The sequence below is a fragment of the Coloeus monedula genome (assembly GCF_965178545.1).
Source record: "Coloeus monedula genome assembly, chromosome: 3".
NCBI classification, from domain to species: domain Eukaryota; kingdom Metazoa; phylum Chordata; class Aves; order Passeriformes; family Corvidae; genus Coloeus; species Coloeus monedula.
The window spans coordinates 109,664,814-109,691,519 of NC_138783.1; the positions used below are offsets into that span (position 1 = coordinate 109,664,814).

Below are 26,706 nucleotides of genomic sequence, written 5' to 3' on the forward strand. Positions count from 1 at the left end.
AAATAAATAAATAAATAAACAAAGGGACAGATATTTAAGAATAGACACCTACCAGATACTGCCCTCATATTTTGGTACATTATTTAATACCGTATTCCAAAAAGAACTCACAGTCAAAATAAATTAGTTTCTGAATACTATTAAAAAAAAAAAAGTTGAAAATTTGATACTACTTTAGAAATCAAGGATTAGGAATCTTTGTCTTTTTTGGGGTTTTCAACGGTCACAGGTGTTGCTTTCCTTCTTTCCTGCATTGAAGGTATCATAGAACCCACGGCAGAAGTTGTCATCTTGCACCAAGGAGTGAAGGGTAGGCATGTCCAGAACTGACAATTTTAATCAGCAAAGAGAAAAATTTTTAGCTTGTCCCAATGTTCCCTGGACTTGCCTTATGATAGACAATAAAACAGGCAGATTCTGGACAAGCATCTCTACTAGAAAGGCAAAGCTGAAACTGAATCATATCCTAACCCTGGAGTGAGGAAAAAACTTACAAAAGGAATCACAGCAGGTGGGAACAACTACTATTAAAAGAGTATTAATGCAGTAGAGATATATGCATTACTAATGCCAAGATGGCTCATCAGAACCACAGTAGGTTAAGATTAAGGATTAAAATCAATAGGAAAGTGAAAATTAAAGTTTTAGATAACCATTTAAGAATGGGTTTGGGATAAGTTGAATCTGATAAAATGGCAGAATGCGTGAGAGTTACTTAAAAATACTTAATATTTTTAGAAATATATAGTACAACATATATATAAAAACACATATATATAAAATACAAATAAACTGTTAAGTGATTGAGAAATGCTGGGGTAACTGGCCATTTCCTATATTACTGTTTCTGTAAAATACAATTTCAGTATTTTAGATATTGATTTAATTTTTTCCTTGATTATCAGTGGTATAATGTTGTGCAAGATATTTTTGTCTCTGAAAGAACAACTTCTTTTGTGTAAGATTTAACATTTCATACATTGCTTGTTACCAAGCATTATCATTTCTAGAATAGTAAATTGAATTTTCTTCCCCATCATTACATAATTTTACTTAAGGGAGACAATCCTTCCATACACGACTCCACCTAATCTGATTTTATTGATAGTTACCGTGCCCTACCAAGTGTGACAACACTGTAAGAAACAAATTCATTAACTGTCCCTTACAGAGAGGGCCAATAAGCAAAACCAAAACAAACCAACCAAACAAAATGACAACAAAAACCTGACAAAAATGTACCAGAATAATGCAGGTTTTGCCAAGAAATTCACATACTTTCTCCAAAGAAATACTTGTGATCATTATTGCCTACATCTAACACTGTGGTGGCATCAGAGCTAACTAGTCTTGGAGAATGCTGTTAATTTCCTTTTAACAGTGGAAAATTCATTGTTAAAGCACCTTTCACTAATCTCAGTGAATCTTTTTCCTTTCCTCCTTTTTAGAAGGAATAATCCCAACATCACTTTTGCTGTTAAAGAGCTTACACCCAGAAAGCCTCCAACTTTTTGTGTTAGATCTTGACAACTGTTCCATTTTTGGTCCCTCTCATGATAGGGTTCCAAACCTTAGGGTCTGTGCTTTTGATTTAATGACTTCACACAAACATGGGAGGAGTAAAGCTATAAACACTCCCAATCTCCATTGCTGTACCTCAGCACTGCTCCTGGTGACATCCTGGTGAGATGTTCAAGGAAAACAAACACATGTGCCTACTCCTGGAGTGAAATAACACTTGAGAAAGTATTCTTTACAATCATCTGTATATGAGTGTAAAAAGTCTGTCACCTCTGCAGAATAAATGTGGTGTGCTACACATATGAAAAAAAAAAGGAGCAGACAACACACATCTTCTGGACAAAGGCAGTGATACCTCAGAGAGTCAAAAAACTTGTGAACCACATATTTGCTAGGCCATGTTCACCATCACTATGTCAAATAAAGAATTAGACACACAAAAGTATGATAAAATGCTATCAGAGTTCAACAAAATCACTTTAAAGTACATGTTTATAAAAAAGCTTTTATTCACCCGTTCCTATGCCAACTGTGAGTGGTAAGGTCAGCTGACATTCACAAAAATTTATTCTGTCTTCAGTGTTGTTAGCATATCTTACCTGTTAGTGTGCATATAAGTAGAAAGTTCAAAATTATACTGATTATATGGAATTTTCACTATGAGGTGTGATGGCCTTAGTCAATCACAAACAAGTTATCAGTACAAAGAGGAGCATCTCTTTCAAGTACAGAGAGACATAAATCCTTGATACAGGATTAAAAATTTATAAATTCTTTATGTAATTCTATGAAGACAAGACCTTAAAAGGCAGTTGGAACAGTAAAATAGCTTTAAAATATTGAAAGAAAATAATATATTTAAGTAAGAACATAAATACAGTCTCATGTATATGATTTTTTTTCTACTCATGTTGCAGAGTGGTTGCAGTCCACAAAATCCTGCACATTGCAACACTTAAACCATATAGTTTAATGCTTGTATTCATCAGTTACTTATATAAAAAATAGAGACTTTAAAAATATACATGACTATTTTTAGCACTGTTCTTGGACACAGAGTGCTTTATGCCTTCACAACACTTCTCTGCTAAGGCATACCTTACTTGAGAAATGCTGCTTTAACAGTTTTTCTTCTGTGATAAAATGAATCTACTTGATCTAGACATAAAATTAAATAAAGCTAGCTAAAATGAAGATATTCCTAATAATGTCATTAATTAATTCAGTAAATTTTAGATTCTAGGAGTAGAAAAAAGAAAATAGAAAATTGCAGGCTTTGATTTTGAAAACTATCAATCAACAGGCATCAACCAGCCTGAACTTAATTCTATTTATATTGTCTTATTTGTCCCCTTCATAACTTCATTGAAATGCAAAAGTTTTCTCCATAAGAAAATGTCTCTTTCCCGTATGTATAGGCTTAAATTATGGGATATCTCCCAACACCTCAGATAGTTCTGCTACACTGTGATGAGTGCATTGTTTTCTTGTTTAGATGTGGCGGGGACAGAAGAGGAGAAGAAAGATACAGACAAAAGCTATAGCAATTAATTTAAGACTTTAAACCCAGAGTTCACAGTTGCAATCCTGGTTTTCTTCTTTTTTTTTAATGTATAGTTTAAAAACTATGACAAAGCATTTTGGTGCTTTGTGTTCCTCACTGCCTCATGCCTTTGGAGCCCTCCAAGATGTCAAATACACTTGGTCAAGTAGCAAAATGAACACCTTTGGAAACCCCTTTCTCACTTGCTGAACAATAATTTTATTCTGTCTTAGATAATTGCTTCTAGATAGGAACTCTCCTCAAACTGAGGTACATCTACACATTGAAACTAAAAGCAGCTTATTTGAAAACTTACCCAGCTCTCCTTACTAAACACCTGCTAACATGCACAGAAATAAGGGACTAAGATGATTCAGAAATTCCAGCAGTCCTACTGTTAACTTTTAACCTGATAACTTGCACTGGTATCTACTTTCTAAGCAAAAAGAAAAATAAATTAATTTCAACTATAATGAGGGGCAGAAGACGCTCATACAATTCAGTATATGTGATATAAGTAATTTTTTCAGAAAAGAAAAGAAAAAAAAATAGACTAATGTTTATCTTATACCACATTTGCAATGTTGCCATGTCCTGAAGAAAAACAAAATAGGGAAGCATTACAGCATTATTGGTTAATTGGAACTACTGGGGTATAGAAAATGTCTCTTGTTTTAAATAAATTATGCATATATCTTAATTACTTCTGGTAATGATGGCATATCTCAATCCTAATAATTGCAGTAGAGCAAAACTGACAAGGAAATCTGTATGTCTGTCAGGTAACTTTAAACAGATATTTGTAACATTATAAAAGGAATTATTAAATCCATTAAAGAGTCTATCTCATAAGTATCTACCAAACACTGCTCAGACCATGCACAGTCAGTAGGATTTTTGGGGGAGATAGTTTCAGTGAGCCAAGAGAGATAGCCATTATCAGTATTAAGAATCATGAATACAAAAATGCTTACATTACATTTTGGAATGAGAAAAATCAGAACACTGCAAAGTCTACATCCTAGACTAGTTTTCAGCAAGTATTTTAAAATGGTGTTTAGAATTTTATGAGCTTAACTGGAAAATACTTTTGTAATTGATTTATATGTGTTACCTTCCAGTAGACAAAACATACTTGGAAGTTTTTATATGCTAACTATAGAATACATTAATCCAGAGGAGTTAAGACATTTCTTGCATTGATCTTGCAATTTTTCACACCTAAAAAACACACTGACATTATACATGTCATACTTCAGTACATATGTACTTGACACTTCAGAAAATTAAACTCTTATACACAGTCCTACTCTCCTGTAGCTATCATGTCTGGTTGTGGCAGGCTCTATTGATTTTGTTAAACCAGTATCATGTACTCAAATTCAGCCACACAGCAGGAAGTACCCAAAAGAATAGAAGGATTTTCAAATTTTGTTTTTTCCTCAAAACAGAATTTCAAAATCATGTTTCTTGGACAGCAATAAGCTATAGAGGTGAAACAGTGACAATAGTGGCAGAACTAGTATGACACAATTTTCTGGAAGTCAGACTACTTAAAAACAGATTTTGGTCAATGCCAACTTATTTAATGGCTGATTTATTAAGACTACAGAAGTGCCACAATCTTAGATAGCATTTATGCTGCCTAAGGGCATGATGCTTTAGGGCTGTCTTAAGTATGTATGTGTAACTACTGAGTGATCACCAAGAACCAATTAATGTTAGATAAAGCTCAGAAATGTTGGAATACATACTATTGATACCTGAATTGGCAAAACCATTTTGAAACTGACTGCTGATTTATGATGCTAGCTTTCCAGATACTTATGCCAGCTGCATCTGTTAGATAATGTTGGCATAATTTAGAAAATAAACTAAAAATAGCGTTAAGAACCACATTCACAATGAATGCAAACATCTTCAAAGAGCGAAGTCCTAAACCTTAAACTCTTACACCTTCCAGAAATGTTAAAAAGTTACCTAATGATTTTCCATCTTTAATCTACATTTATAGAGATAAGCCCATACATTATAGCAATAGGTTTTGTCACTTAGGCTGATTTTGTTACTTCAAGACATAGATTTGCTTTTTAAATGATGTGAACAAAATTGCTGTCCATCCAGCAGTTTTGAAAGCTAATTAAATATGCCCAAATAGATAATTCAGCATTCACACTGTACATCTTCAAATTTGCTTCCTTCTCTACCTTTGTGTCTATACTCAGATGCATCCACAAAAACAAGCAAATAAACAAAAAAACAAACCAAAAACCCTCAAATCACGAGTGATGTTGACATCCTGAATTGTAGACAAGATATGAATGTCATAGCCTCTTCAAAAGATACTGTTATTAAGGGGCAGATCACTCTGCAGAAGGTCTTTTCCCTTATTATTTAATGCAATAAAATATTGCCAAGAAATTTTTGACACCGAAATCCACACCATGTAATTTATTACGCTAATAAATCATAATATGCTACAGCAGAGAAAATAAGATGGTAATTAGATGCCCTGTTTTCCAAATAACTGCGTAATGATAAAGAAGAAAATATTATAATAGTATAATGCTCAGTTTAGTCTGAAAGCAGAGACCACTGGGTGCTATGCTGTACATGATATTTTAACCATAGGCTGGTGGTCTTGTTTCCATCTCAACCATACTGAGATGATAGTGAGAAAAGCCTGTGGAGTGGCTAAGACCACGTTTGTATAACTACATAATTTAAAGACAAATTTCTAACTCTGCTTTACTCCATGTTGCAACTAGAGTTTTTGCTCCTATGTGATGAGGTCAAGATAGTGAGCTTCACTTTTAAAGTTGAAAATGCAATTTATATCACTTCATTGAAGTTTACAACAGATAATGAAAAATGGCAGAGAAAAATACTTTCTGTAAAGTTCTGTCACTCACAATATGGGATTTTTTAACTTAATTCTATTAGATTACAATAGCTTTGCAGTGATGAGAGTGTATACTGTACAGAATTAACAAGGAAATATGAGGGAAGACAAATATGATTTAGAAAAAGTCAAAATAGGACAGTAAACTGGTCCACTTATATAAAAAAAGGCTATGGATTGTCTTCTCTTAAAGTACCACAACACTGCATGCATTCATTTTAGACAGAGAAGGTAAAGTGCATTTTAAAATACATCTATAAAATTAGCTCTTCTTGAGCTATATCAAAGACAATATCAATCTTCAGTGGATATTGTCCCATCTTTCCCATAACCTTATCTTAAATCAGACAAAAAATTAAAGGATTTTAAATACACTTAAACTATTTGGAATACATTTTCTAATAGGAATTTCCAAGTTGATGGATGCTGGAAAATAGGTGTAAACCTATTGATGTGATTCTCTTCCCAGAGTTCCTCATTCATCCTCATGCTTTTTGCAGACCATAGTCAAAAAACCCCAGTCTTTAGCTATGCTGTGTAAACCTATTCGTTTAAAAAGGTGCCACTGCCAATGTCAGAAATGTTAAATGGTGTCACAGTATCACCTCTGTCCTGTTCTTAAGAGACCCAGAGTGCACAGGTGAATTGGATACTAATCCATCACCGTACAGTTCTTTTGTCTAGTAGGTATTTTTCTGGTTTGTTTTTCTAATGTCTTTTCTCTTTTTTATCTCTTTCTCTCTCCACTCATTCTTGAAATAATGAAGAATTAGTTTGCCCCTTCTTCTTGGCAACCATTACTTGTTTATTTAACCCAAGAAACATTTAAGCAACGATAAGAGAAGAAAACCACTTAATTCCAGCACCAGTGTTTGTGCAAACAGTCAAAAACAACAACTGAAAACAATGGTAGCACATTACCATTGAAGTGTCCATATTATTTCGATGCAGACAGATCACCAGGACACCAAGTCCTGTGTTTATCTAATAGTTACATATTTATTCAAATTAATGTTTGATTTATATTTTAGAAAATATCTCTCTATATATAAACATTTTAATGGTAAAAAAAAAAAGTTTAGATTTTATTATACTTACTAAATAGAGCTCCACTGGGAAATATTAACTGAAAATTGCAAGATGCTCTTAAAAGTCTGAAACTAAACAAATTCCTGAATTTCATATGTAAATTTGATCAGTCCTTAACCTGGTTCCAGAAGTTGATCACATACTCTCTCACCTGAAGTGATTATCCAGTTAGGAGACAGACATTTTGAATTTCTGAATGCTTTACAGGATCTTAAAGAGAATAATGTCTTTTATTTGGAAAAATGAAGTAAGTAATAAGGGTGCTGGTATTTTATCCATGTTGCAGGTAACTATTGAACTTCTCAGTCTAAACCACTTACCTGATAAAAATAAATACAAGTTTTGTATAACTATATTCCTTATTCATTCTTGATCAAAACATAGTCTAACTGTTATGAAAATGACAGTTCTGTATGGTCAAAATCCAGGCCCAAGTATTTCAATAGTAAAATGATCATAAATTTCATTAGAATGCTTGTGTGTGTCACCAATAAAATTACTGAAATGACTTTGGTAAGCCTATTTTTTTTTGCTTGTTTATACAATAAGAGACACATAATTTTGACAGATTCCAAGAGGTTCTCTTGTCCAAACAATACTCTGTCCTACTATTTCCAGTATGCATAGCTGACCCAAGAGAGGAAAGTTGAAAGACCACAATGTATAACAGCTGAAAGAATGTTGAGTATCTTGATAAAATATGGTAATAGGGCATATATGAAATAAGAATTTACAGTGTAGGCTCCGCAGCTGTGCTCATCTAGAAAATGTTTTCTAATGATAAAGGCCTTCAGCATTCTACACCCAGAATAATTTCAGTCAGCTCAGGAAAATCTAACCTGAGTCATGACACAAACATGCTCATAGACTGTTGAAATGAAAACATTGGGGGAAAAATCTAGAAAACAGACATTAGGATAATTCAATTAAATTTAATCAACATATCAACAACCGATATAGATCCTGACTTAACTGATCCAAAGCTAGCTTTTTCTCTGCAACAGAAAACTGTTTTCAACACCCAGGAATAGTGGTTAAACAGTTGCAGAAAAACAGTGTAACTGAAGATTTAGGTTTAGTCTGTAGCAGAGGGAATTGACAACTTTTCTCAAAAAATGCTGTGTGATGGCCAAGGCTTAATGATCTCAGATTCTGCACAGGTACTTTAGAAATAATTGTCCCTTAAGCTCTCTAATGTTATTTTTTACTGATTTTTTTTTTAAATACATGCAATTTTAGTATTCAAAAATATACTCTTTTAGAATTAAACTGAAAAAAGCTTTTTTTTTTTGAAGAGTATCTTAAACTGTCATGGATTTCAGTGGGATTTAGTGCTTAATTGTAATTTTAAGAAGTTATAGTAAAATATTCCACTCTTTTAAATAAGTTATTCAGATTTCACTACTGGTTACTACCAAATGATTTTCTGCCCACTGCTTATTTTGCCACATTGTGTGAGAGAAGAAACTTGCAAGATAAGATCTCCAAAACTTTTTTTCCACTCAATGTAATTTTAGGTTGTGTGCAGTTGCATTTATGTATTTGTGTACTATGTTTAATCTGTGAATGCCATAAACCCACCTTTTTCCCTATAGAATGTCACATGTTACCCAGTGACAGTTTTCACACAGAGAACCACTATACCAAACTGATTAATATCTCAAAAATGCCATTAAACAGAATATGCATGTTTGAGGTGGTACATCACACTCTATTCCTCAAAGTGGTGACAGGAAATCCCTTTTCCTAAATATACACCAATATATATTTGTCAATTAGTTGTTGGATATTTAATGCTATGTATTTGTGGGACAACGAGGATTTTGCAACAATCTATTGCTCTAGAGAGCATAAATCCTTCTAAGGTCATGGTTCCTATATCCCTCTGACAGGTCTTCCCAATACGGGGGAAAAGTAAAATCCAGGGGAGCATGATAATTCTAATTTCACACTTTGGTATCAAAAATATATTAGCTCCAACAAAGGTAAGAAATGCAAATCTGTCATTAAGCAAGATAATTAAAGGTTTTCTTCAGTGCAGTCTTGCTATATTTATTCAATGAAGCATAATGAATTGCAAGATACACAGTAAAACCAAACCCTCACTGATTTATAATAACAACTTTCAGTTGTTAAATAACTCTTATTGAATACATCATAAATTATAAATAAAAAATGCAACAGTTTTCTATTTCTTTTGCTTTAAAGAAAAAATCAATTTTGTATTTTCATTGTATGGCTTTATTCAGTTGTTTGTTAACATAGAAAATCTCTGTGGAAGTTATTTTTGATGGTATATGCATGTGTTCAAGCGAATAGTTTGAATTTTCATTTTTCTTTTGCATTTTAAGGTCTTGCACAAACAATTAATGAATCCTCACAACATCCCTGTGAGGTAGGTACTCAAGCTGTTGAAGAAAAAAACCCTAAAGAAATTCACTGTTTCACTAATTCAGCAAAGTCAAAACAGTAACAGTAACAAGGCTGTTGCACTTCTCACTTTGATTTGGGTTGTGAAAATATATTGCCTCTCCCAAGTCTCAGTAGCTTCTATATAAATTATAAAATATTTCATATGAATATCACCTAAGCAATTGTCAACAGAGCAAGATTTTTTCATGAGAAATGAGAGGATACAGTAATTGTCCTGTGTATATGCAAATTTCATTGAACAACCTTATTCCCTAGATAAATACTAAGTAGTAGCCTTCTTGCATGAAGTATTTGAGAATATTAAAAATTTAACCTTTCAAGGTTATAAATATAGTATATAATTATATATTTTAAGAATAAAAACATATGTAATGGTTACATGAATTTTAAAAATTGGTGAGTGCATTCATCTGAGCAATTCAAAAACATGCTGGTGCATCTACCTTATATATTTGAAAGAAAAATATGCTAAAATAAAGTTTATTGATCTGCTAGTAAAATTTTATAATAGATATATTCATCCCCTGCCATGGTAGGTGGTGGGTGACATAAAAAGCACAGTGACAGCAGAATGTTTTTATATAAATTGCATGCACAATCTGATTTCTTACTTGATTATCAAAGGAACAAATATATTCATTAAAAAAAAGCCAACTCATTTACAAGACAAAGTGAATCTCACTCTAGCTCCATGTCAATATAAACAATTTACGACTGATTACATCCATCAAGTTTAATATAAACCGTAGTAATCTGAATAGTGTAATCAAATGGAACAAGATTTAATAACATACAAACCAAAGTTAATGTTTCTCTGATTGATTCCATTAACTGCATAACTATCCAAAGTATTAGTTTTACATATACATTATGTAACTTAATATTAGGAAAGTTAAAAATACACAATATGGTACATTATATAGAGCACTATATTTATCAAAAATTTATACATATTGCTGATTTTTGGAACTTTTTTCCTTTTTAAAAACATAGTTTAGCATATATCAATTAAAAATAACACTTCACATATTTAAATTTTCATTATCCTATCAGTATGTTCCCTCTGCAATCTAGGTGCATTTAAAAATAAATAAATAAAATTACATTTTGATGAAACACCCTTTTACTACTAGCACCTTAAAATTACAGAAAAAAACCCAACAACTTCCACAAAAGCAAATCTTATCTTTCTTCATATAAAATCAAAAGCCCAGAAGACAATGAGCAGAGTAGTAGGAATGGCAAGAAAAAACTGTCATGTAACTGCAAAACCTCTGGTAAACTTCCAAATGGGTAACACTCAATACATATTTTGTTCATCAATCTGGAACAGTGACAGTTTATTTCCCTTTTATTTACCCAGTTATTGCAGCATGTATAAACCATACCAATAATCATATTTTATATACAACTAAACAACTCAAAATCAGAAGACATGAAGATGGTACGTAAAATTATGTTTTCATCCTGTCAAATTTAAAGTTACATTTTCTTACAGAAACTTCTTTGAGAATTCAAGAATTTGAAGAGGACACGTATATATAGCGTCATAAGAATTTTTTGAATCACTTCCTAAAGTGAGTATAACATGTTATGGACAAATAAAAAAACCAATTAAAATTGGCATGGGATGGGTAGTTTGGAAAAGACAACTTTTGTGTTTCACATGTTCAGTGAACAAAATAGATGCATGGCAAACTAATGTTTTCAAACCGATAAATGTTATGGAAAAATAATGAGGCAACAGAAAACAACACGAATTTTTCATTGCTGAGTTTTTTGTAATTGACTGATTTAACTTAAGGGCAGTTTTAAGACCAAAGCAGATCACTATAGTATTAGAGTATATAAAGCTTCCCCCAGTTGCAGACAATAGGGCTTTTCTTATTAATATCTGAAGAGTTGACACTGACCCTGACGCTCTCATTGTTAGTAGGATGCTGTTAGTAGTAGCAGTTGCAAACATATGGGTTTGCCAGTAACAACTCACAATTTGTGCATAGTTGAGTCTTCGAAACTGAGCAAATTTGCTCTCAAAATCTTGCCAGCGCTTGCTGAGCTGTATCAGGGTTGGCTCCACTGCTTTTGCAGCCCCATCCTTAGACAGGCGTTCAGCCTGCCTGTGCACCGCATTCAGATCTTCCTTCTTCTTCTCCAATTCTCCACCAATCTCCTAGTGAGCAAAACCAATACAGGGCCCAGGACAGTTAGCTAACTAGATCAATCAACTTAAAATTAGCAAAATACTTCTGTCAAAAAATCCATTTCCATTTTATTGTCACAAGTAAAATTTACAGCTACTTAATATCTTATTTTACATTAAAACAAAACAAAAATAACTGAAACTGAAGAACCTTCTTGGAGATGGGCTGTAGAGATCCTAAGAGCTATTACACTCTGAAACTGTTAGCAAAGGCCAACAGTTTCCATGTTCAGGTTCTTGCCAGTACACTGTGATGGGCAATTGGAGAAATTATTTTCTCAATAAGGGTCAGCATATTCAGGACAAAGAGTGTTCGAACAGCTTACAAATATACTATTAGACTTTAATGTATTAGTTAACTCCTATTTTACTCTGTGGGAAACTCAACAGAGAATGAAGCAAAGAAAGACGATGTAAAATAAACCAGGAAAACCTTTGACAGTATGTAAATAAATCTATAGAGTTTGACAGTGACATATGAATATGTTCTGATGAAAATGGATGTGCTAACATGAGATAGAGGTCATCCATATATCGGTAAGTCATTTGTTCATCTGGAACAAAGATACATAAAATCAATTACAATTTTTACTAGAAAACATTTGATGCTTCTTAATACATTGCACACTTTCTGTATTATTGACAAAACATTATATTTAGTGTGTTTCAGATTATTTATATAGCATTCTGTATAAGAAACAAATACAAAATATAGTACAACAAAGAAATGTCAGCTTGAACACAGACAATTAAGGTTTGTTTTACTATAATTATAAAAAAAAGAACAGAACTTATAATTTTCTGTAAGATAGGATTGTTGCATTTACTGTCTGTTGAATTAATAAACTATCATTCAAAAAGATCTACCATTGCCAACCCAAAACAACATTACCTTTAGCTTCTGCTCATCTTTGTGGTCTGGCAGACTGGCTAACTTTTTCTCAATGTCATCCAGCCATGTCATTAGGTCATCAGCCTGCCTCTTGTACTGATACCATTGATGAGAAATCTCTAAAGCCTTTTTTCTTCTTTGAGCTCTCAAGTCCTGTTCACAGTGCAGACATTATTAGAATATGAATTAAAGGCTTATAAAATATGAACTGGCATGTGTGCACACTGAAGGGAAAGTAAGTGTACAAGGCTGCTAATTTTTTAATTAAATGTTGATATTTATAGCAAGTATATGAGTAATTGAACATATTTACATCAGTTTAACATATTTTTTTTGTTTGTTTTAAAGGAGGTTACCTATTTCAGTGTTGTTCACATGTTGAATAAACCACTGAGACAGTCACCAATATTCAGAGAAGTTAAGGCTCTTACATAAATGTCAATATTTTATATGCAACACTTCTGCTCAGAATACTTACTGGACAGATGGAAACACAGCCCACTTAGTATCTAGCCAAAAGGGGGGCTTCTGTATTTTGTGGAATCCTGTGAATTTCTAGCCTGCATGAAAACTCTGTAGCTATTCAGATGAAAATCACTGCAATGCAGAAATGTTTGCAAAGACAGGTTTCCTTTTTCTAAATTAAATACCATGTACATAACAAATGTCTTGTATTTATAACTGCTTTATAAAGTACTAAAAGTTCTCTTTAGTAGGAAGGTATACAGTGTCTGTTTTTTTCCCTTATAAATGTTATTAAATATACATCTGCTTAATTTCACTCATGCAGAGTTCAGAAAATATTTTAATTACTGTAATTTCTTATTATGAAGTAAATTTAAAAATTACTGGTACATTTTATATAAAAATACTCAGATTAATTTGCCTCAACCATTCTTGATTTTTTTTTTTTTTCACCAGGGTGAATGCCTTAACTGAGTCACCCAAAGGAAAATCCATCACTATGCCATAAAAAACAGCCAGAGATGATCTGGTCAATAGCATAGTGCAACAAACACTGTTCTTGTTTCTCCAGCATAAAAATTATGAATTGCTTCCATTTAGCTTGGAGCAGTCAAAGACACACCCAGTAGATTTCAAGCTTCTTTTAAATGTGGACCAAACAACAGTATATTTTAGCTATCCTTCTCCTGAATTCACACAGATCTGCAAAATTGTAAGAATTAGAATGAAATTCACAGGAAAGGAAAGAGAATGCATATAAATAAGTAATAATAAAATGTAAACATGCCATATTCCCCAAACCAAAGTAAACTTACTCAAAATTATCGAAAGAAAGAAGAATTCTGCTTGCTGACCAGATAAAAATTCTCCTATTGTAGCCAGAGCCTATAGCTCCAGGGAGGTTACCAATGTGAACCCTCCAGCTGTAAGAGTCTATCTTTCATCACTTATATTTGCCATGGAAAGATGACACTTCCAATTATATCTATTAGCTGGTCCAAATACTTTGCACCATGTGTGTTTCTAGGAAGAATATCATACAGCTTTACCTCCCAGATTCTGGCAACTCAGAATTTTCACATCCAGTTTTGGGTTTCAGCCTCTCAGCTGCTGTGTCTGTCAGTACTAGCACCTACCCTACTCTAGAGAGTTTGGAGCCAGTCCTCTAACCAAAAAATGTAGCGTGTAAGTATTTTACTGAAGGAAAAACCAACTTATTCATGGCCAGAAGGGTGGTATTCAACTGAGAATCCAAGTCTGCAGGGACTGATTCTAAACTAAGGTCTTGAGCGCTGTTGCAGAAATACAAAACACACATAATATGTGAAAAAAGGAATTATCGAAGAAATCAGTATTGTGCAGTTGGCAATCACACAGTTGTAATGCTGAGGATGAGACAGTACTTCTCAAACTGGAGATTGTAAAACGCCTTTTGAAAGGCAGCAAGAGAACTGTATAAGAAAATATGTCTACAGCCAAATAGTTTTAAATTAGTCATCTCTAAACAGTAATGACAACTCATTTAACAAAACAATGCCCTGAAATGAAGAAAAAAATGTTTTAATAGCATATGATTATAACTGTAGCTCCTATACCTTGAGAGCATTATGTTTAGTCCTCAATAGCTGTTGTTTTTTCTTTATTTCCTCACGTTTTTTCTCATCTGTGACTCCCTTTTGCAGCCTCTCGCCCCTTTGCAGCAATTCTTTCACTGTGCTCTCATCCTCTTCACTCTGAGTTGAAAAAATAACCGATATAATGTGCGTTTTAATCTAATTATTACTTAAGTACTAGTAGATATGACTATGCTAAAGTAATCACGTAACAGCTACTTGCAGTTGTATATTGATGATCAAGTAACTTTTACTTGCTTTCTACAATATATGCAGAGGGATGAAAGTAAGACAGCATCTGTAAATCTATAGATGTTTGATATTAGATCTTATGTGGCATCCAGTATAAAAGCATTAAAAAATTAGAGGCAAAAGTTTTAAATATATTTTACTTTCAAACAAAAAGAATAGATATATGTAAAATATTCTAAATCACTGTCAGTAGAAATTGAAATTGCTAGTATGCTGGCAGACCACACAATTACTGACCATTCTGTGTATCATCACACTGCAAACCAGCTATTCTGACAGGGAAAATTATATCACTATTTTTTATGTAGAAGCCTTCTACAAATCCATGAATCTTTGAAGCTGAATCTATGTCACAGCTTCTGGGAGTATCTTGAACCACTCTAAGCATTTGATGTAAAGAAAGGGAACAAAATACACTCAAGTAGTGGAAGCTGCCCCATCAAACGTGATTCACTTAGAATTTACCACTGCAGCACACACAGCCTTAAATTTCATTTTTCCTGCATAAAAAAAAGAAAGTCCTGTAATGATCCTTCCAGCAGTGATATGAAATAGACACCTTCGAAGAATTCCTTAGAAGTAAAATAACATTCAGTCTTTATATCAGTTGTAAACAAATATATATTTGATCTTGCTGAGGACTCAAGAAGAGAGGGTTCTAAAGACAAATCTCCCTTATTGTCCAGCCAAGAAATATCATCCCTCTGAAAATCACTCTGGAGAAAACATACCACAATTTCAATAGTAGCAAAGCACTACAGTATTTTACTCTTCTTTTTCCTTCCCCCCTGTCCCCCCCACCTAATATGAATAAAGGGTTTTACTACTTGCAGCAATAAAACATAAGTAATAAAGCTTACCACAGCCACAAAACCTATTTACATTAAATGCTATAAGCAGATTGGTTAAGAACAAATTGGCAAGTGGCATTTGCTTTCAAGAGCATTTATTTTTTTCTGAATGTTTTCTTTCACTATATTGCCTACTTAGATACATCATTCTGACTTTTCCTGGTCTTCATACTACTACAGAGATTTTAATATTCATTCCATATTCCTTAATACTGCTGGTACTAGTATAGAACCCATGAATAACATTCCTGGTCTGCTTAGTGTTCTCCTAAGGGACAAGAAATGCTTTTCTGACAAACTAAAAATTAAGTTAGCACAAAAAAATTTACTTAATGCTAATATGGACTTTTGATTTTATAATATTTTAGCATAGCAAAATTTTGCCCAAGTTATATCTAAAGATCCTGACACAAATATGGGTTTCTGATTTTCACTCAGGTTTTTTCATCTCCCTGCTTATTTTTCTCAGACTTCCATTTCAACCAAATTACCATATCTTTACTGAAGTCCTCCTCTTTCAGATTCACTCCCTGCTGAATTTCAACCTCCAGTGGTTCAAGCATTTTTTGTATATCGAAGTCAAATTGCTCCAATTCCTTCAAAGGAATGAAGGGCTGAAATGGGAGAAATACAAAGATTACTTATTTAAAGGACACATTTAATAGTTTTATTAGAAACAGAAATGAAAAGAGATATCAGTGCTACCCCCTATTGCTAAAACAATGGTAGACTTTCCAAAACATTGAAAAATATCGACATCATACTCAAAATACCCAAAGATACAAACAAAGGTAAGAATTTATGTAGAATTTCCATATAAGTAAACAAAAGAATTTTATGGTGAGTGAAAATTAAAAAGGAAAAAATAAAACATATTGTCACATTTGTGTGTAAGAACAAGTCCAAATAAATAGTAAAATATTTTTCTAAAAAAATAAATGTTTACACTATTTGTTTAAGTCTGGTTTGTCAGAAATTGTTCATCCAGCAACAAGCAGTCCATTCAGATGAAAAAACCCTACTATTAATAATTAAGAAATTTTTAATGTTAATCTTGTTCAGTTTTGAAATCATTTTTCTCTCACAAATAGCAGAAGTGTCAGGTGAATTATACAAAACAAAGGACAGAAAATCTTTATGTAAGATATTCCCCTAAAAGTATTTTGTAACACATTGGGACAAAAATCAACAAAACTTCAGCTGCCATTTCAAAAAGCCTCAACAAAAATTCAGGAACAAAAAAATGTCAACCAAAAAAAAAATAGGCTCAATTCTCCCCAAATAAAGCACGGTATAATTATGGTGCTTTAGTTTAGTACAGTTCTGAACTCTCCTACAAGTGCTACTTATTAACAACAATACATTCCCTTCTGTTGATCTGACACAAGTGCCTGTGAATAGTTTAATGTACAATATATAATGTATTTATTAAGTGCATTGCAAATGATCAACAGAAAATTTTTCTTCTTTCAAAGCTCTAAATGCAAGAAGAAGAAAGAAAATCTGATTCTTGCATAAAATTTAGACTTAGAGGTAATTAATGTTTTTTGATGATCTAGGAACTCTTGGACATACAACCTGTCTTCTTACTAAAGACATAAGCACATTATATCCTAACTAGTTCTCTTTTACTCTTTCCTCTGGTTCAATTAGCAATTGTTATATGCAAAATTTGTAATGAAGATGGAAACAATAAAAATTAATCAGTTAAAACACGAGAGACTGGATGCCAAATGAAATCTGTTTCCAGATGACCTGGAAGACACAGGGTAAAAAAGCCTTAATTGTATCTGGTTGATTAACTTAACAACAAAAAAAATTTGCACACTTACAAACACTAATGGAAACATAATAATGTACAATATTTATAGAGAATAATACTGTGCTCACAAATTTTCATTAAGAGGCTCAGAATTACACTCATCATGCACTTCAGCTGAGTTAAAGATAATAGAAAACTACACAGTAATTTCTTCTCAAATGCACTGAAGCATATTTTCTAAAGTACTTAAATCTCATTAAAAGACAAACCAACTAATACAATTGGAATATAAATTTATAGTTTCTGAAAAAGGCTAAAAACAATAATAAAAAGGAAAGTGGAAGGAAAAATACTAAATTAATTTGAGTAATTGAATGATGCTCAAAGACTACTTGAAAATGTTAAGTCTCATTTCAGTACACTATGAAGATTCTGTTAATTCAGGACATGAAATTATATACTACCATTCACTGACTTAATGGGTCATTTCTTACTTACTTCACTGTTGTACTGATTATTGTTAGTATTTGAAAAAATATAGCTAATTTGAAGACAGATGAGAAATTGTTGAAAATAGGTTATGAGAGCTTTCAATCCTCTTGAATTTATGTTTTAATCTTTCACGAAGAAAAAAAAAAAAAAACAAACCTTAATATGGGGAAAAAAACCAAAAACACTTAGGAAGCATATCATCCCATAATAATAATAATTTTCCAGCTCATGAAGCTGAAATCATAAGTGCAATTACTGACATTATACAGGTAGACAGTAAAAAAGTACCCAGTAATTTGGTTCTTTACCCAAATGCATATAGCAAGTCAGTAGAATAGTCAATAATTCAGACCAGTTTTTACCTCTCTATCTGATGCAATACTTATTATTAAAAGTATCCTTTGTCAATCATATTCTACCTGTGCATTCCAAAGTCCTGGAAAGGGATCCCCTAAATTCTAATTTACCAATATAATTTGTGTGCTGGAGTAATTTCTCTCATTTTGCTGGGCACTTCTCTAAATCTTAGCGTGGTGTTGCCAATTCCAGCCCACCTTGTCTTCAGAAATGGAAGTAAACCTGAGAGACAAGGCTGCAGGTGGAAGACATTTGCAGGCTGTGTTCTGCAGACACTTCTTCTTGATAAGCATCTTTTGTGCCTTCTTTGAGTGAGCCCACAACATGCAGTGCGAACACTGAACCCCCAAAAAGCCATCTACAGGCAGTCCCATTCTTCCCTAGGACAAGCAGTAATTTCACAGGATCCTACCAAAGGCTGCATCAGCTCTGTACATTCACAACAACAGACTGCAGACAGCAGGTGTTCAGAGCAAAAACATCAGATAACACAGTTGTTTGGGCTCCTTGCAAAGATATCCTCAGTCTACAGTTTGTACATGTGTAAGAAGTAGGTAAGAAGTTGGAATGGCAGAAATACTACTGATGGCCATTAGGAAAAAAAATTGTTACCTTTACTCAGAAGACATTATTTCGTTTCAGAAATGAACCCTAAAGAAACCCAAATATCCACAAAGATGTGCTGATTAGGCAGAATACTGAGCCCTGCACAGATCCCAAACAACTCATGGAAACCATGTCTCTTTGCTTATGCTTTTTGCAAAGCTTATTTCCTGCTTTGCCATGGATCCTCTGCACATTTATTTCCAGTGCTACTGCAGTGACCAGCAATAATAGTTTAGATCAGGATCCATGCATTCCCATATGCTATATACCAACCTGCATGGCTGCCTGATTTAATCTGCTGAACAGCTCTTTAGAATAAAGGCAGCAAATAAATGGAGAAAGTAGGTGGTTTATGTCCTTCTTCATTCCAATTCAGAAACCACAATTTGGCTAAAAATTACCTAATCTATGCTGAATTCATATTTAACAGTCAAACTGGTTGTACAGATGAGTAGTTGAAGTAGAATTGATATAATCTCTACCTATTTCTATCCCAAGTGCCTGTGAATCCCAGACTCACAGGAAAAGACTAAATGCATTTGAAGAAAAATTAACTCTCAAAACCCAATGTATATGAAAAAATGCTACTCATACTTTGAGAAGTTAGAGACTTATTAATTCTCAGATGTTCAGCTTTTCTAAGTTAATGAAGTAATCATTGTTACACTCAAATAAAGTCAGTGAATACTTCTAATCATGAAACAGTGAAAAAAGACCTTAATGCCAAAACCCCCAAATCTTCACACTTAATAAAAAATAAATCCTTAGGCTCTACATTGTTTTGCTTTAAAAGCTTAGTTTTTGGAGGAACTGCAGCCCACCATGTAGTTGCAATTGTACACCTTATACAAACACCATTTTTTATGCATCTCCTTACGGAAGCAAGTCCTCCTACCTTTACACTCTTAATTCTTTGTGATATAGTTGCAAATCGCTGGTTGAGCTCTGAGAGTTTAGGCTCTACTACTTTCCTGCAGTGATCCCCACGGTTTGTCATCAAGTCTCTGGCCTGGTCACGCACAGAGTCCACCTTGGGGTGAATGTCATTCAGCTCAGCCTTTAAGCGCTACAGTCCGTGAGCAAGAGACAGGGCTTGAAGTTAGTAATAAATGCAAAGAGAGAGAAAGAGAGAGAGAGAAAGTGTGCAAAGGAATAGGGAGCAAAACCACAAAGCAAATTCAGATAATTATGCAAGAGTGTGTAAATCCAGTAGAAACACCTTAGATAACATTCCCACTCATATCCCTCAAATTTATAGCAGGAAAGTATCTACATGTCTGTTTTAATATCTCTTAGAGGAAATTAATGGTGATCATTATTTCTAGGCAGATTCTTATCTGCAATAATATTGCAGCATATTTCAGGATGACCTAAATTATTCTATGTTCCTAAAGCTAGGAAGAGCTGCTAATTCATGTATTATAGAACTTGCAGGTATAATTGTTGCTTTCATTACGTCAAAGTTCAGGCAATTAAAAATGACCAGAATAACAAAGAAAAAAAAAAAAAAAAAAGGGGCAAAATCCTTTATCCTGTGCAATAGTAATTGTAACAGTAAGCAGTACAGGCAGAGGCCAAAAAAGATAGCAAGGCATTTGGGAATCAGAAATACAGTTGGACATTAAGAATTACATTTCACTGTCTGCATGAAACGCCTTTGTGCAATGCAAAAAACATATAAACAGGTATTGATAATTTTACTTTGTGTCTGATTGTGGCAGAATCGTTCCTTCATCTACAAAAGCCAGTCTTGTAGCCCTGCTGAGATCAATGAGGCATCGCTTTATATTCTGCCTTGGAGTTTTTAAAATTTTGCTGTAGTAAATGGCATCATTATGTTAGTGCCAGCAATACAATTCTGATTTTGATTTGCAAACTCTTACTCAGATAGTATGTACTGACCATGGAGTTCAATACAAAGTAAACTTTCACACTGACTTCAGAAGAAAAAGAAAAATCCCTACAGATAATAATTTGGTGGTGTTCTTAAAGAAGGTATTTTAAATGATAGTTAACATTCACATCCATATTACAAGGTAATTTTGCATCAGTGGGTCAAAAGATGCAGTTGGCCATCTAAAACCTTCTGCTCAGTATGCTAAACCAGGATTCTACAGCTAGTTCACTATATAATATTCTTCTCTATGTTGTTAATATGGCCTCAATGTAAACAATGTTTATAGAATTAAGACAATCATATGACAGAGATATCATAGATATTGGAAAAGAAAACAGAAATACAATTTAAAATGAAGGGGGCAGAAAAAAAAAGATTTTGCTCAAACAAAACAAAACCTTGTGCTAAAGGAGTATTTTCCAGCAGACATACGTTTAATAATCTGCTGTTCTACTCACCAGGATGTTCCTGAGACTTATAACAACAATCTGATTTTATTTCTGCAGGGATTTTATTTTGGTATTACAGAGCAAATTTATTAAGTAATCTAAAAGCTGCCAGAGGGTAGCTTTATCACAGAAAAAAAATTAATCAATTTGCGATTCCTTTTGAAATATGCTAGTTTTGACACAGTCCTTTTTAGAATAAAATTAATGTTTTCCAGAAAATCACTTTTTTTTACCTTAAGAATTTCCTCTTTTTGCTGGGGTTTTTGTTTGTCAGATTCATCCAACAGTATTTCAGCACGATACATCCAAGTAGTGACATTAGCTATATTCTGATCAAAAGCCTCCATGTGCTTTTGATATTCCTGTATGTGGAAAAGGTAAATACTGCATACAAAAAATGTAATCAGAACTGAAATTGCAACTGTAGTTACGCCAACTGTGGCAAACATGCACACATTATGACACTATGAAAACTTTTTTGGTTTACACAGTAACTTCTTGTTTTGTGAAGGATAGAATCTGTTTGTTTGCTTCACTTTACATGTTAGGTTTCTTTAAAAAGACATTCTACGGGAGAGAGAGAGTGACAGGCAGCAGCATGATAAAATCACAGCAAGACATGGGTGTTGGCAGCACAGAGAGGCTGCTGAGAGGAACAGGAAGCTATTAGCCAGACCTACTGCAGGTGCAAAGGGGTGTTTCCCAAGAATGAGGTACAGAATTCATTTTGGAAAGCCAGTAAGTTGACTGAAACTCAGAGAGCCACAAGGATGCACTTGCAAAATCACAGTCAAGACTGGGAGCTTTGTGTGTAAACCTTTTATTGATATTTTATCTAACTTCTCTGCTTTGAGACTTTGCTTTTTAGAAGTTATTCTAGTTGATATTCTGATTAATCTTCATTTCTCTGCTTCATTTAAAACCTGGTATTTTCTGGTGAGCTCACTAGAATGTGGCCTATACATATCCCACACAATACATATGCAAATCACACACCCAAGATCAAAGGTATTACCAGTTCCTTTGGCCCCCAAATGTATGTACCTTTATCTAACACTGTTCTAAAATTGGTAAAAAAAACCTCAACTACCTCTCTTAGATCTTTTATCATGTGCTTTAGCTAATATTAACCATAGAATCCAAAGCACAGAAAGAGAGGATGTACAGGAACACATAACTATATGAATCTGTAAACTCCACCATATGCTTCTTGTAATCAGCTCCACATTGAATCTGTGCACCTACACGATTTTGAATGAAATTCTTAAGTTTCCCTGATACTTTCACCTGGATACTGCACTCAGCTGAGGAAGCCCTTTAGTGATGTTATATATTTATTGCCAAAATATTTGTAATGCAGCCATACAGACTCTAGTGGAGCTCTAATACATCAAGCTCTGAAAAGACATGATCAAGGCCAGCATACCCTTAAAATCATTTCAGTTTCTCTGGGGTGAAACTTCATTCCCATGCTCTCAGGAACAGAAACAGCATGCAAGATTTCCCAAAGCATTCTGACAGCCCAGTGGTTAAGACCCTTCTGTAGTTATGGGTTCAAACTGTCACCTCTTCATGACAGAATGTATTTGAAGGCAGAATAAAGTTCTGGGACTATCCGTAGTTTGAGGCAGCTAGGGCTGAGGCTCCTGAATCTGTGAAATGTGTATTAGGGATTTTACTGCCTACTAGGCTTAATCTGGTCCCCTTAAGGAATTACCCCCACCTAAACATGCCCTATAAAACTATCCAAGGGAGGATCAGGAAGTTCTGAAAGACCAGATCATAGTCCTTCAGCACACCAGGTGTGCACCCTGAGCAGAGCTTATGATTTAGTTGCCTCTGCAATTAATCTAATTCACACACACCAGGGTCCACCAGGCACCACTAATTCATTCACACCAGATTTGGTCCCTGTGGGCCAACCCAACTTGCAAGTGGAAACTTATTTCCCAACTGTACTATTCCAAACAGAAAGGCTAATGCAGCCAAAAGTAGCTGATGTTGTTGCTATCAATACTAAGACTTACTCAACTTATTTAACTATTTTTTTCACTTGAGTCGTGCTGAAGTAGTCTCTGTCCTTGAAACTGCATTTCATTTATTAGGAAAAAAAACCTAAACCAAAAACAATGCAAGAACTATTGAGACAGACAGGATTGAAAACTGCTAACAATCAAGATTCCACTCAGTAATCAATCAGATTCTTAAAACATACACAGTGCATTAAACAACAATCAATCTGATTGTCTGTGTACCTGTGTATTCAATAAGCACAGTCCAAGGCATCAGAAAAAGCACTTCTATAAGGCTGGGCACGTACAACTGGAAACCAACATTTCCTCTGTGTGAAGAAATGTATTTTCCTTACCAGTAACAGATTGAACCATTCCTCAGCACGTGAAGTTACCGCTTTCCAGTTACTGTTCAGCAGGCTGAGTTTATCATCCACAAGACTTTCCTTGCCTTTCATCACTCCCTTCAAGTTCTCTCCTAAATCACTGATGCTCTTAAGCTGGACCTGGCGTTTCTCAATCTCCTTCCGTGTTGCCTACATGAGCAGAACAAGAAATAAAATTTCTGGGAATTAAAAATTATCCACACTGAGAACATGAAATATAAAAACAGGCAGCAAGTTTATACCAGAAAACACAGTCTAAGTTCCTACAGGAAGGGAAAGCATTCTGTGAAGAGCAGCAAGTACAAAGCAAATTATTCCTCTTGAGCTCTGATAAAATTGTATATATTTTTTAATCTCACAATAGCTTGAATTTAAAAAGTGTGAATTATCTTTCATTTCAGTGTTCAAAATACAGTTTTAACACTTAATTATTGAAAAAGTAATCCACATTTTATAATATTTATATAAAGATGCTTAAAGTTACTTTCCATATAATAAAATTAGATAGTTATCAAACAGCACATAAAGCTTACATAATAAATGGGACAATAATACAGCATCATGATGACATCTTAAGACATAAAACTCTATCAAAAATATTCTAGTGAATATTTTATTACTTTAATATTTTTAAATGCAATTTTTTTCAGAAGAAATTGTGTAATTTTCTTCCATTAAACTTGTTTCCTGATTGTAGAAATGCATATTTTCATTACATTCTCTTGGGATTTCATTCTGCAAACTAAAATACTAAAATAAGCTATTGCTCATGGCATTTCTAAGTTTGAATAACTAAAACATATATGCAGTGCTATAAAGTCAGGTTGCCAGCACCTCTTCCCACTGTTGTCTTACCTTATAGATCTGATATGTAGCATAATTTACTCATTATTCCTGGCTTAATATCTGCTGCAACATGCAAGAAGTCCAACAAAAGCACCAAATCCCAACATATTTAGACAACTTGTGTAAAAGTGGGTGTTTAAAGAATAAACAGGGAGATGACAATGCAAAGTATAGCAGTCTTGCTGAATACTCAAGCAGAGGCACAAACACCTTACACCTAATTTCACATATAACCAGTTTTATGAGAGAAATTTATCTGAGATCCTTGGCACCTGATAGCAATGATCCAGGCATATAAATCTCTGCTTGTAAAAGAAAGCTCCAAACAGAAATGAAGTGTTCCAAGCTGGACACAAACAGGAGAAAGGGAAGAAGCACTAGTCTCCAGAGACACTGATTTCTCATGGAAACTTGAATACAGTAAACGAAGAAATACTTCAAAACAAATGGCAAACACAATTCTTCTATCTCAGGATGAATGCTGTTATGTGGTAGAATCCCACCTTTATGACCTCCACACTATCACATCTCTCATGGTCACAGATCAATATAATTTTGTTGATAAAGCACTGATAATGAAAGTAGAATGCTCATTTTTCAGTAAAAACAGTATAAAATTATTCTTTTTGGTAAAATAGAACCTTAATAGTAGTTTAAACTTCTTCAGTGTGTCATGGTTAAAGCAGCAACTCACTTCCTGTGCTCAACAGAATTCATGATCTCATTTTACAGTGTTATTTCACAGAAAAGGTCTTACACATGTATTTCATGTAAGTATGAGAAATTTTCCACATTCTATCAATTTTCTAAAATACTGAGGATATGTAATAGAACCAAGGCATGATTGATGCAAATTATTCACAACATACTATATAATTATAGAATTTGAAAAGGAGAGTTGAAAATTTCAGCACGTCCTTGTCCGATTAAAGGAAAAACATGCCCTCTTCTAGTATTGTTTTATCTATTTCACAGGAGGTGCAAAGTGTCATCATGAAAAAAGAATACACAAAGGATATAATTTACCTTCAACTGAGGATGGAAAATTTTGATCAGCTTTATTTCTTTTTCTAAACAATTTACTTTCATTTGGAAAAGACTCTCTGAAGTGTATTTACCATGGTTTGTGGTTTCTTTTGTATTTTACACTTATGAAAACTCCCACTGATCTTGGGCTGAATAAATAAATATTAATCCCAACTAACAAACAGATGGATCAAATAATTAAATGTCTATTAAATAAAACTGCTACCCAAAAACCAGATGTGTAATTCCCTATGTGTAAGAAAGGAGTTATTCCTTTCAAAGTAAAGAAATAATGTAAAGACTAGGTGCACCTCTGGGTGATATGAATTTTAACATCCCTGTGTAATTGCAAGTAAGGGATATGAACCAAGTAAATCACACCTCCCCTCACCATCTTAAAAAAGCATTGTGGCCTTCAACACAATATTGAAATGACAAAAGTATCTTCCTCAATACTTCAAATCACAGTTATTACAAATCCTTGTGTATAAAATACTGGACCCACTGAATACAATTGAAAAATTAGCAGGGTCTGAAAGTCAGTGGGATTCCACACTGCATTATCAGCTACCACTTCCTCTGTAGGTTATGATGTACACCAGTTAAACTAACTTCCTTTCACAACTTCAATAACATATTTTTGTTGTTTTTAATTTGTCATCTCTGCACTATATTCCTAAGAAGTTTATTTTTCTTTCCAGTATTACTAGAAAGCGATAGTCCACACATACTTTATTCACTGCAATATAACAGACAGCACTGGTAAATATTCTGTTAAAAAAAAAAAAAAAAATCAGATGTACTGCTATTAATTCAGCAATATTTTATAAAATAAAAAAGAATGTGTCATGATGCCAGGATTTAAACAAGATTATTTCAGTAAAACTTGGGGAGTGGCTTTGAAATTCTCCTAATTTTTAAAGAGTAAGTTCTACACAGCCTTGCTGGATTTAAAATCCCTTCTGGTTGCCATAACATCAAATTGCATTCCAGCTGTGCAGCTTATTTGGAAATATATAAGAAAGTTGTAGAATTTTAACTACAGAATTAATAGAATTAGCTCTGCAAGTTAAGAATGAGATTTAAAACACTTAACACCTTAAAAAAAA

At 33.6% G+C, this 26,706-nt stretch overlaps 1 protein-coding gene across 5 annotated transcripts in view; it reads right to left on the minus strand.

Annotated features, from left to right (window-relative positions):
- DMD (dystrophin) overlaps nucleotides 1–26,706 on the minus strand; it is a 999,626-nt gene that overhangs the window by 591,129 nt on the left and 381,791 nt on the right. For 3 of the 5 annotated variants that reach the window (XM_082277447.1, XM_082277448.1, XM_082277446.1), the window contains 7 exons: nucleotides 23,696–23,875; nucleotides 21,561–21,689; nucleotides 19,877–20,047; nucleotides 16,256–16,378; nucleotides 14,644–14,781; nucleotides 12,584–12,736; nucleotides 11,479–11,661 (listed from right to left, as the gene is read on the minus strand). In XM_082277447.1, the coding sequence (XP_082133573.1) occupies nucleotides 11,479–11,661; nucleotides 12,584–12,736; nucleotides 14,644–14,781; nucleotides 16,256–16,378; nucleotides 19,877–20,047; nucleotides 21,561–21,689; nucleotides 23,696–23,875 (1,077 nt within the window). The remainder of the gene's footprint in view (nucleotides 1–11,478; nucleotides 11,662–12,583; nucleotides 12,737–14,643; nucleotides 14,782–16,255; nucleotides 16,379–19,876; nucleotides 20,048–21,560; nucleotides 21,690–23,695; nucleotides 23,876–26,706) is intronic. The other 2 variants (XM_082277449.1, XM_082277450.1) reach the window with 2 other exon arrangements.